General features: G+C 44.4%; 1 protein-coding gene across 1 annotated transcript in view; it reads right to left on the bottom strand.

The window, feature by feature from the left end:
- The window catches only part of LOC106612258 (protocadherin Fat 2), a 74,890-nt gene that overhangs the window by 11,362 nt on the left and 51,316 nt on the right, over positions 1-12,212 (bottom strand). Inside the window, exons 19-24 of the mRNA XM_014213260.3 lie at positions 11,650-11,787; positions 11,310-11,453; positions 7,753-7,950; positions 6,540-7,368; positions 5,703-5,860; positions 1,746-2,259 (exon numbers count right to left, since the gene is read on the bottom strand). Coding sequence (XP_014068735.3) covers positions 1,746-2,259; positions 5,703-5,860; positions 6,540-7,368; positions 7,753-7,950; positions 11,310-11,453; positions 11,650-11,787 — 1,981 coding nt within the window. The remainder of the gene's footprint in view (positions 1-1,745; positions 2,260-5,702; positions 5,861-6,539; positions 7,369-7,752; positions 7,951-11,309; positions 11,454-11,649; positions 11,788-12,212) is intronic.

The following is a 12,212-nucleotide window of genomic DNA, read 5'->3' as shown; positions in this document are numbered from 1 at the left end:
TATTGCTGCCAGTAAGATTGCACCTAAATCAACCATTTATCGGATCATCAAGAACTTCAAGGTGACGGTTCAATTGTTGTGAAGAAGGCTTCAGGGCACCCAAGAAAGTCTAGCAAGCGCCAGGACTGTCTCCTAAAGTTGATTCAGCTGCGGGATCGGGGCACCACCAGTACAGAGCTTGCTCAGGAATGGCAGCAGCCAGGTGTGAGTGCATCTGCATGCACAGTGAGGCGAAGACTTTTGGAGGATGGCCCGGTGTCAAGAAGGGCAGCAAAGAAGCCACTTCTCTCCAGGAAAAACATCAGGGACAGACTGATATTCTGCAAAAGGTACAGGGATTGGACTGCTGAGGACTGGGCTAAAGTCATTTTCTCTGATGAATCCCCTTTCCGATTGTTTGGGGTATCCGGAAAAAAGCTTGTCCGGAGAAGACAAGGTGAGCGCTACCATCAGTCCTGTGTCATGCCAACAGTAAAGCATCCTGACACCATTCATGTGTGGGGTTGCTTCTCAGCCAAGGGAGTGGACTCACTCACAATTTTGCCTAAGAACACAGGCATGATTAAAGAATGGTACCAACACATCCTCTGAGAGCAACTTCACCTAACCATCCAGGAACCGTTTGGTGATGAACAATGCCTTTTCCAGCATGATGGAGCACCTTGCCATAAGGCAAAAGTGATAACTAAGTGGCTCAGGGAACACAACATCTATATTTTGGGTCCATGGCCAGGAAACTCCCCAAACCTTAATCTCATTGAGAACTTGTGGTCAATCCTCAGGTGGTCAAACAAAAACCCACAAAATCTGACAAACTCCAAGCATTGATTATGCAAGAATGGGCTGCCATCAGTCAGGATGTGGCCAGAAGTTAATTGACAGCATGCCAGGGTGGATTGCAGAGGTCTTGAAAAAGAAGTGTCAACACTGCAAATATTGACTCTGCATCAACTTTATGTAATTGTCAATAAAAGCCTTTGACACTTATGAAATGCTTGTAATTATACTTCAGTAGTCCATAGTAACTTCTGACAAAAATATCTAAAGACACTGAAGCAGCAAACTTTGTGGAAATTAATATTTGTGTCATTCTCAAAACTTTTGGCCACGACTGTACATGTTGTTCCCAATACACAGCATAGTATTCACAGCCTGTTGTTTGCCTTCATATCCACCTCACCAAGCGGAGAGAATGGTTTTACAGAGCCACAAAATGTCACAATGACAAATATCACAATGACAAATATCACAATGACAAATATCACAATGACAAAATATCACAATGACAAATATCACAATGACATTGCAAAACATTTGAGAACATTTTCTCTACAAATGTTTCTTATCTTTTGATTACAGACGGTGGGTGTTTAGCATGTTTAGCATTGCAATGTAATGGGCAGAATGGGCAACACAGGGCCTCCAAACTTCCTTAGAGAGAATCCTTTGCATTTCCTGTTCCATTTAGCTAGGAGGTGCATTAAGTGTATGATACAGTGGTAAAAACGCACAGATGCGAGGATGGAACATAGTCCTCTCTCTCACCCTATGCTATATGATTACATGCCTTTACCACGTGATGACTATGACTTCATTACCGCACAAATCATGAGTTGCTAACACGGTTAACTTAACCCTGACCTTGACCTTGAATGTTGTGGGTAGAGGCTTAATGTTATTTGTGTTGTTTGTAGAGCTTGACACTATTGGGGAGTGATATAGTATGCCAAGGTTAAGAAACTGACCTCCATTTGATTCCTGCTCACAGGTTCCTCCATTCAGACAGGGGTTACTGTCACAGCTGTTCATCCTGACCTGGTTGACACAGCACTGGTAGACCCCAAACACCCTCCTCCTCCCAGGCCCATTCCACTCCTTATTCTCTTCTGTCCTGATCGGCTCCCCATTCAGCTCCATACCCTCCAGGCAGCCAACCAAGCCTTGTGCTTGGGTCTGGGCCAAGGCCTGGGTCTCTGTAGAGGTGGTGGTGGTGGTGGGGGTGGTGGTGGGAGAAGAACCAGGACCAGGGTGGCCAGCGAGGATCAGAGCCCCATGGGGCTGCATCAGATGGCAGGGTTTAGAGAGGACGACCTGGGCTGAGTGAATGTGGTCCAGGGTGAGTCTGAGGATGGTGCCGTTGACCTCCAGAAGGACGTGGTGCCACCGCCCGTCTGACACCACTGGGGCTGCGTGGACACGCAGGGAACCTGGGAGCGTGTTGCCACAGAGGTACATGAACCTCAACTCTCCACCCATCAGCTGTAGAAGATAATAGAACATTGTTCATATACACACTGGTACAATTATCCATCAGCTGTGGAAGATAATAGAACGATGTTCATATACACGCTGGTACAACTATCCATCATCTGTAGCAGATAATATAACAGTGTTCATTCTTCGTAAACTTTTATTCCTCAGAGTCCCCACCAGTGTGAAGTAGAGACAGTGGATGAGAACACAACACATCAATATAGTTTTGATACATTTGGCAGATCATTCGTTTAAACTGGAAATAATAGAGGTCCAAGACTCGATCCCTGTGGAACACCACATTTGATTTTAGGGGTTGCATTTTTTTATTGACGTGTGGTTTAAGAAGACTTCTTAAGGCTAGGGGGCAGTATTCGGAAGTTCGGATGACTGACGTGCCAAAGTAAACTGCCTGTTACTCAGGGCCAGAAGCTAGGATATGCATATAATTGATAGAATTGGATAGAAAACACTCAGAAGTTTCGAAATTTTTTACAATAATGTCTGTGAGTTTAACAGAACTGATATGGCAGGCAAAACCCCGAGGAGAATCCATCCCAAAAATGTTTTTTGAGGTCACAGTCCATTCAAATGCTTGTCTATGGGATATTCAAAGAAATATGTGGCTAGTACCACAGATTGTCCCGGGAGTGTGACTGTTTGAATCCCTGCTGTTTGTTGATGTTTCCATCTGCCCTGCGACCTGCCATGTCTGGAACTGCAAGGGGTAACAGCATTGCCTACATTGCTACCATAACAAAGACCAAAGCTGGTGGGAGTACTGTTGAGGACAGTGGTGGCTCTATCACAAGTGAAAGATCTTTAAATCAAACAAAAAAGTTCTACAAGCAGTTGTTACAACAACAAGAATATAGCTTCAAGTGTTTTGTCCAAACACTGGTGGATTCAACTAATAAAAGAATGGACCTGACCAGAGAGGTCCAGAACCTGAAGAACAGTTTGCAGTTTTCCCAGGGTCAGCTCGATGACTTTAATCAGGAGAACAGCAAGATGACAACAAAAGTCCTTGAGAGAGGACATCATTTCTGTATGTGAATCCGTGATAACCATGACGGAGAAATCCGATTATCTCATGGGACAATCAAGGGGGAACATAACATTGTTGTGGACGGAATCACATGAGACCTGGATTGAGTCTGAGGACAAAGTGGGGGAAATGATCTCGGAAAAACTGAAGATGGGACTGGAAAACCCACCACCGGCCCAGGTGACAGGCCCCAGACCGATAGTGGTCAAGTTCCTGAGGTTCAAGTACAAGGTAACTGTTCCGGAAAGACCCAAGAATTTTAGAATTAGTCAAATAGGACAATCCTGAAGCTGTGCGCCAGAAGAGGAAATCAATTATCCCAGCCATGAAAGCTGCCAGAGCACATGGGGACATTGATTACATCCACTATGACAGGCTCATTGTCCACCCTCCCTCCCAAAGCCCTGGAGGGATGAGAGAGCCAAGCCTAGCTTCAACACTGTAGCACACACTTACACACACCAACTGATTGATGGACTGCTGAATAATGGTTTTTTTCTTGCTTTGTTTGTTCTTTTCCATATTACTGTAACTACTGCAGCAGAGTCTTCTGAGGGTTTTGTGGACATGTTGAACTAGCACAGTGCTAGGCTGCTGAGCTGCTAGGTTGTTGGGCTGCTAGCATGGAGCTAACATGGGAATGAAAAGATCCCCTTCCCTCTGTTGTTTTGGAGAGAGAAGCTATGGACTGCCCGACGTACAGCTCGGCCTGCCTGACGTACAGAATGTACCAGATGGACCTGACGTGAAACTCCAGTTAGGGAAAAATCTAATTCAGTGTGTATATCGACTGCGTGCCAAATGGAACACTATTCCCTATTTAGTGCACTACTTTTTACCAGAGCCCTAATGGGGTAGTGTACAAATTTTTACCAGAGCCCTATGGTGTAGTGCACTACTAGCTCTCTGCCGGAGATGTTTATGATCAGAGGGTGTCCTCCACAGCCACTGTGACTAGTAGCATTAAATACTATCTTCTCCTTTACAGTGTCTTTCTAGCATGCTTCTCCTTGATAATAATAGATCTAAGCTGTCACTATTGTTAAAGGCTACAGTGGTTTTATTTAACAAGTCACCTTTTCTTCTTTCTCCACAGGCTTGTCACAGGCGCTTTTGTTCAAATGGGAAAAATCTATTCCAATTCAAAGGTAATTTACTTAAAGGATGTGGAATACATGAAAAAGATTTAGCCGGTGATCAGTGAGTAGGTCCTAAACTTTATTTCCATTTCAGAAGTTTCTGAAGGATGTATGTGCCTGCTGCTCCCATTTTCCTTTTGGTCAGAATATTGATGAGATTTGGGAATTGATAAGAATTTGTTCAAGGTGCTGTGAAGCCTAACTCTGAAGGGAAACACATGAATCGTGTTGTATCTTCTGATGAAGCCGGTGTGAAGTAAAGGGGAGGAAAGAAACTGAAAAGAAATTCTTGAATAACCATGTTTAGCAATTCCTTTTGAAGCAATTTTCTTACAATTAAAAGGCCCCATGTTCCAGGAACGTAAAACCCAGAAATAGGCCTGAGTATAGAAAAAGTGAATGCTACTGTTGATGTTTCAAGATGGAACAAATGTAATATTCTATCTATATGTATTCAATGCCACACAAATGAAGAGAAATCCATTGGGAGATGTGTTGTATGCGTGTCAAGGAGTTTCATCTGAGCACTGAGGATTTTTATTTATCCCTCTCATCAAAATATACAATCATTTAATATTCCCTTTAAACTTTGTGGTTAACCTACATCAGCACAAAACTGACTCTAGCTCAACATTCCAAACCCCAGCAAGAATTAGTCTATGTACCAGATCTGTTTTTTTTTTAATGTCTTGCCAACACTTAAATTTAAATTCCAGAAGTGTCTGTAGGATGTGCTGGTCCTTTTTTTGAAGTTTAAACTCAGAGTATTGAGTTTGTCAATGCAGAAAACAGATCTGGGACCATGCTATGAAAGAACTGATGGAAACGGGGACATGAAGATAGACACAGTCCTCACCACAACATGGTTGGATCAGTTAAAATTCCCATTGATCAACTGACACAGACAAAGCCAGCAGAGGGAATAATATGATAAGAGACCAGTATGAATTAAGCCTGGAATCCACTCTGAAATGTTTTGTTCAGGATAAACTCAGCCCTCTGATATGCAATCAGGCATTTTTAGATTAGGGCATATGTAAACTACTACAGACTGCCAAGGAAAAGGAATATGTTGCTTTTATGATCTCTGATAACAATGCAGTGTATTATCATTATATGTATGATACTGTGACGCAATGATGTAAAACGGGCAAAAATCAAATGGAACTGATTGGATGAGATACGAGAGACTACAAAAATCAAATAACAATGTGTGTTTTCTCATCTCTGATAATACTGAATGCATGTGAGCTTTACAATACCTTCAAGCTCCCCCAATTGATTGCATTGGTATTCATGACAATGCCTTGTTGCTGGAAGGTCTTGATGCGCAGAGAGAGACGGAAGTTCTGATTCTCCTCCTCCTCAGTCAGATACAGGTATTTCAGATAGCCCTTCCCATCAAAACTCACAGCAGACTCTGAAGTTGAAAAACAGTGTAAATGTTAAATATGATTTGTAGAACACGTCTAATTAACATGTAGGCCTAATATTCAAAACACTTATTTTGGATGACGATCCGGCTGTCAAATTAGGAATAGTCACACAAATTTGTTCTCATAATCAAATCTGCTTGATTGAAACAGACAAAATCCCCCAAATTCCCATCGTGTATTATATTTCAGCCTCAGATCTTCAATGTCGCTTTCCTAGAGACATTTGGTTTGTTGAGGCTTTGGGTTTAGCTAAAATAGTCTAACTAAAGAAGCAATAACCTCAATGGAATACCTCCACTAAATATGTCTGCCAGGCAGACAACAGTAACTAAGAAGATCCACTACAACAAGATAATCACTAGTACTAAGCTGGAGGCCCCTAGCTGCCACCTGCACCCAGCTAATCCCCATAGGAATGTGAAGTGAGTTAGATCATGAAGGGGGTGACTTCAGGCTCCTACTGTGATCATAGAGAGGTAGGAGACTATATGACTGATAGGGTTCAATCCCAGGGTCTACTGTTTGCTAAAAGTACATGTTAGCCCACTAAACCAAAGCCTAGGCATTGACTTGTAGAGCTAATGCAACTGTTCACGTCTCAGGCACATCTCACACAAGTTACACCTACCATTGCAGGGCCAGACATGCTCCCAGTACACCTACCGTTGCAGGGGCAGACACTCTCCCAGGTGTGTTGTGGGGTGATGAAGCCGGCCCTGGCTGTGGCGTAGTGGCTCAGCCTCTCCCCTCTCATCTGGACTGAGTTCCTGCATCCTCTAGGAGGGCATTCTGTCCCTAGACACCCATTGTGATGCACCCTGAGAACACTCAGTCCCAACGAGTCTTCTATGTCAGCGATGATCCCTGCCAGCCGGGTGGTTGGTAACGGTTCTACAGTTACACCATGCGGCCTCCATAGCAGCAGAACCTCCAGGACCAGGGAGTTGGGTTGTTGCTGTAGGCTCACCAGGTGGAGGTCTTGCCTGGCTATACCCAGGGCTGTGCTGAGGCCCCTCTGGAGGCCTCTCCAGTGGTCCCCCAGGAACTCCTCTGGGGAAAGCCCAGCCAACTGCAGAGTGAGCCCAGCGTCTAGGGCCTGCTGGGTGGGTTTCCACACATGAACCTTCACCCCAGCCCACACGCTGAACTTCCCATCGGAGACGCTGACATTGAGGGAGTAGAGACCAGGTTTCAAGTCTTCGTCGGCCCAGATCTTCCCATCCACCAGGTCCACAGAGAACCTGGAGAGACCCTGGGTCAGCCCTGGGTCTCCCCCATCAGGGGACTCCGAGACCAGCTTGTAGTTTAGGATGTCGTGCAGGTCCTGGTCGGAGGCATGGAGCTTGCCTATGACTCGGTTGGAGAAGGTGTCTCCTGTGGTGGTGATGAAGACTTCCAGGGGCATCACAGAAGGAGGATACTTGCTCTGCTCAGTGACGTTGATCTTCACCACGCAGATGGAGGAGAGAGGAGGGTGTCCGCTGTCTGTCACCTGAGGTAAGGACATTAATAAAAACATACATTATCAAATGTCCGTATCTGCTAGTACTGTGTAGGTATAAAGTTCGACTCCATTTTAACATCCCAAATAACCAGTGGGCATGTATAGACGTCAGATAAACAGATTACAACCAGGTAAATATGTTTTGCTTGCAACGTTTCGGCATCACTGCGTCTTCCTCACCCGTAAGAAGGAACAGTGATGACAAAACGTTGGTGTTTTTTTGTTTTTTTTCAATAAATTACTGGGATGTTATCCATATGGAGTGTGCAACTATAGTTCAAAGTTTATTCACCGTTAGTCAGCACCTCTACACTAAATAACGGTCTCTGGGTGGTGCGCCAGCTTGTGCTTTTTTACAGGAAAAATCCTTACCTGTATTTTCAGTAGGTGCTGTGGCTTGATCTTCTTCTTCAGAGGGGCAGAGATGGACAACAAACCTCCCTGGTCTACGTGGAAGCGGTGGTCCTCGTTCCCAGACACGATGTGGAATGTGAAGGGAGGTCCATTCTGAGGGGTGTCTCTGTCTGTGACCACCAGTTGGAGGATGCTGCTACCGATGGCCTCGCCCTCCTGACAAGGAACATACGGTACCATCGTTAGTTAAGTAGTCATGGAAACTAGGTCAAGCCTTCCATGGCACCTTGTTCCACAAGGGTCTAAAACAAGACAGCGCCTAATGATTTTACTACAAAAACGTACTGATCGCGATCTTATCTCGAAGAGGGGAAAAATGTCAAAAGTTTCCAGTGATTGCCCGGAAGTTTCCACCTGCCCCGAATGCTACAGTACTTGGCTGAGGTACTGGAAAGCAGACAAGCTCGTACCACAGTGTGTACTGTGCAATGTGTTCATAAAGACAGTTCATAAAGAGCTAAGACATATGTTTCATTTGTTACTGTTAAGTGCTATGGACTTATTGTTACAAAGACAATGTGTTATTCTGTTTGTCGGGACGGCGGCCCGTTCAGAGGAGCGACACAGATGTGGGATCCTACTATTTAAATTGAGTTGATTAGATTAGAATCTGAATGTCTTGTTCCTGCCTATTGTTTTTACTGGCAAAGTGTCACTTTGAATTTGGTTAAAAGGACAGTGAATTTGCTCATATTTTCAGAACTTGTTAGCAAGCGCCTGTGTGTATCAGACGACGTGTAACCACGATGTCTTATTTAGTGGATAGTCATTTACTCTGAGTAGTCTGTAATGTATCCTGTATTTCATGTACACTGTAATTGTTTGAGTGTTAATTCCTTCATAACTAATAAATCCTATTAGTTGAATTGAGTAAATGTATTCCTTGTTTTACAGAGTAATTCTTTGATTGCCCATTGTGCTCATAATTTAGTAGGTATATTGGTAGTTGTTATTTCAACTGTACACACAGCATATGCTTGGGTTCCAACTTGAAATCTCTGATCTGCTTGTCTCAATAAATGTAATGCTAGTACATTGGGTTGCCAGGGTTAGCTATTTGTATCTCAAATCAAATAAAATTGTATTTGTCACATGTGCCGAATACAACAGGTGTAGACTTTACCGTGAAATGATTAGTTACGAGCGCTTTAACCAACAACACAGAGTTAAACAAGTAAGAAAAACAAGTCTCTTAATAATTGCATAACCGTACAAGATAGACACATGCTCAATATAGCCACACTGCTAAGTGGTGATGGAAGGAAGGCCAAGAATAGAGCCTCTAGAACCACAGGGCCTGTTGCATTTAATCAAATAATAACGGAGTCAGATTTATGAAAATAGTTGATTATATACAAAATAATTTCTCCATAATGGTGAATTTTCATGGTGTGTAAAGTCAGCCTCCGTAGACACACAGAGTGGAGGTAAATGGTGTGTAAAGTCAGCCTCCGTAGACACACAGAGTGGAGGTAAATGGTGTGTAAAGTCAGCTTCCATAGACACACAGAGTGGATGTAAATGGTGTGTAAAGTCAGCGTCCATAGACACACAGAGTGGAGGTAAATGGTGTGTAAAGTCAGCCTCCGTAGACACACAGAGTGGAGGTAAATGGTGTGTAAAGTCAGCTTCCATAAACACACAGAGTGGAGGTAAATGGTGTGTAAAGTCAGCGTCCATAGACACACAGAGTGGAGGTAAATGGTGTGTAAAGTCAGCTTCCGTAGACACACAGAGTGGAGGTAAATGGTGTGTAAAGTCAGCCTCCGTAGACACACAGAGTGGAGGTAAATGGTGTGTAAAGTCAGCCTCCGTAGACACACAGAGTGGAGGTAAATGGTGTGTAAAGTCAGCCTCCGTAGACACACAGAGTGGAGGTAAAAGGTGTGTAAAGTCAGCCTCCGTAGACACACAGAGTGGAGGTAAATGGTGTGTAAAGTCAGCCTCCGTAGACACACAGAGTGGAGGTAAATGGTGTGTAAAGTCAGCTTCCATAGACACACAGTGGAGGTAAATGGTGTGTAAAGTCAGCTTCCATAGACACACAGTGGAGGTAAATGGTGTGTAAAGTCAGCCTCCGTAGACACACAGAGTGGAGGTAAATGGTGTGTAAATTCAGCTTCCGTAGACACACAGAGTGGAGGTAAATGGTGTGTAAAGTCAGCCTCCGTAGACACACAGAGTGGAGGTAAATGGTGTGGAAAGTCAGCTTCCGTAGACACACAGAGTGGAGATAAATGGTGTGTAAAGTCAGCTTCCATAGACACACAGTGGAGGTAAATGGTGTGTAAAGTCAGCCTCCGTAGACACACAGAGTGGAGGTAAATGGTGTGCAGAGTCAGCTTCCGTAGACACACAGAGTGGAGGTAAATGGTGTGTAAAGTCAGCCTCCGTAGACACACAGAGTGGAGGTAAATGGTGTGTAAAGTCAGCTTCCGTAGACACACAGAGTGGAGGTAAATGGTGTGTAAAGTCAGCCAGAGAGGAAAAGCATGGAGTTGATTTCATACTGTAGCTGAATTAAACACGTGAGAGTCTACAGTGTAAAGTCACACACCCTCAGTTTGAGGTGCCTGGAGAACAGACACAGCAACGGGTGTGGACAGAGAGGAGAATGGAGAATGGAATCCCACCGAGAGGCAACAACAACATACAAGTCATTTACCCTGCTGCGTTACTAATATCCTAAGAAAGTGTTTGTAACGTGGTGGAAGTCCTTGAGTAGCTGTAGGACAGCAGGTCTAATTTACAAATGAATGATCAATGCTGTCTCTGCACTTTCCACACCGGATGCTAACTGATAGCCTAGCCCATTGTGTATTCATGGTCGGTGAAACTCTCTGTAGTTTCAACGGTTGTGAAAGCCTATGTGACTAATGTAGCCCTCTCACGTTTTCTCTTTCAATTAACAAGACCATCTAATCCTCAAAAGTCTTGTGAATGTACTATTGTATTTGCCTGTGTTGAGTACAGAAGTTCATTTATATTGACCTGTGGAGACTCAACCTCAATAACTGTGTTGTGTCCTGTTATAACCTCCCTCTATAGTGTATCTGTTAACTACCTCATTATCTAGTAAAACATTTTAAATCATTATTTGTAGTATTGAGTTCATTGGGTTCTTGAGGTCTCAGAGCTTGACGACGTTTCAGAATGACAACGTAGAAATTGACTGTTGATTAAGACTGTGGATATAGGATTAACGGTTAATGATGACTACTGATGGAGTACATTCAAGGGTCTCCCTTTGTCCAACCCTTAATGGTGCCCCTAGCACAACCAAATTAATCAAATAAATAAAGCAGATCAATTCATTACTTCAGTTATTATTCAATAGATGGCACACGCTTGATTGGTTCTTCAGCTCTCAACCATTCCACTCCTGCCTGCCTGGTGGGTGGAAGCAGCCGAGGATGGCCAGCTGTTAGTATGCTGATCGTGTAGAGGGAGAGAGAGGGAAACCGTGTGTGTGTGTGTGTGTGTGTGTGTAAGGGGAAGTGCCCTGTGTTGGGTACCTGAAGGACCAGGTTGTGTTTAATCTGGGAGAAGACAGGTGGGTTGTCGTTGACATCGGACACGGTCAAGGTCACTTGGACCGCGGTAGACAGAGGAGGGTCTCCCTCATCAGCTGCTTGGACCGTCAGAGCGTAGTGAGTGATCTGGGACAGGGAGAGAGACCAGTTAGATACAGGATATCAGGTTCTCCTACTTCCTTGACTTCTCTCTCTTAGCTCCTAGGAGAGCAAAGGGCTTCAACAGTGCATCTCCAGGGAACCCTGTTCTGAGTAGTTCTTTTTCAACTTTATTCCAGGTGATTCCTTCCCCATATAAAAGCCCAAACTAAACCCCCCTCACCTCCTCTCTGTCCAGCGTGGCCCTGACTATGATCTCTCCACTGCGAGGGTCGATGCTGAACTGCCCCTGAGGGTCTCCACTGGAGATGGAATAGTGGATGAGGTTGTTCAATGGCCCATCCAGGTCGTTGGCTGTCACCTTGGAGTGGGGAAAATGAGGGGAAAGAGGAAGAAGAGAGGAGAGATAAGGGAGGAGAGAAGAGGGGGTTGAGAGGAGAGAGGGTTGGGAGGAGAGGGGTTTGAGAGGAGAGAGTTTGAGAGGAGAGGGGGTTGGGAGGAGAGGGGGTTGGGAGGAGAGGGGGTTGGGAGGAGAGGAGGATGAGAGGAGAGGGGGTTGAGAGGAGAGGGGGTTGAGAGGAGAGGAAACAGTAAGCCTCATTGAACTGAGATGCTTGGCTCTTATTGACACCAAATTAAATGACAGTCTGATTATTATCTCAACCAAACTGCCATGTTCTATAAGTACTTAGATGTGTTGCTGTCCAAATGCCAAATTCAAATTCAGAACAACTTTATTAGTCCCCTCAGAGAAATTACTTGAGCACATTGAATTGTGTATTACAA

This window comes from Salmo salar, chromosome 09 (genome assembly GCF_965601325.2).
Source record: "Salmo salar chromosome 09, fSalSal1, whole genome shotgun sequence".
In the NCBI taxonomy this organism is placed as follows: domain Eukaryota; kingdom Metazoa; phylum Chordata; class Actinopteri; order Salmoniformes; family Salmonidae; genus Salmo; species Salmo salar.
Note: the sequence above shows the minus strand (reverse complement) of the source record. Positions and strands in the feature narration are given on the sequence as shown.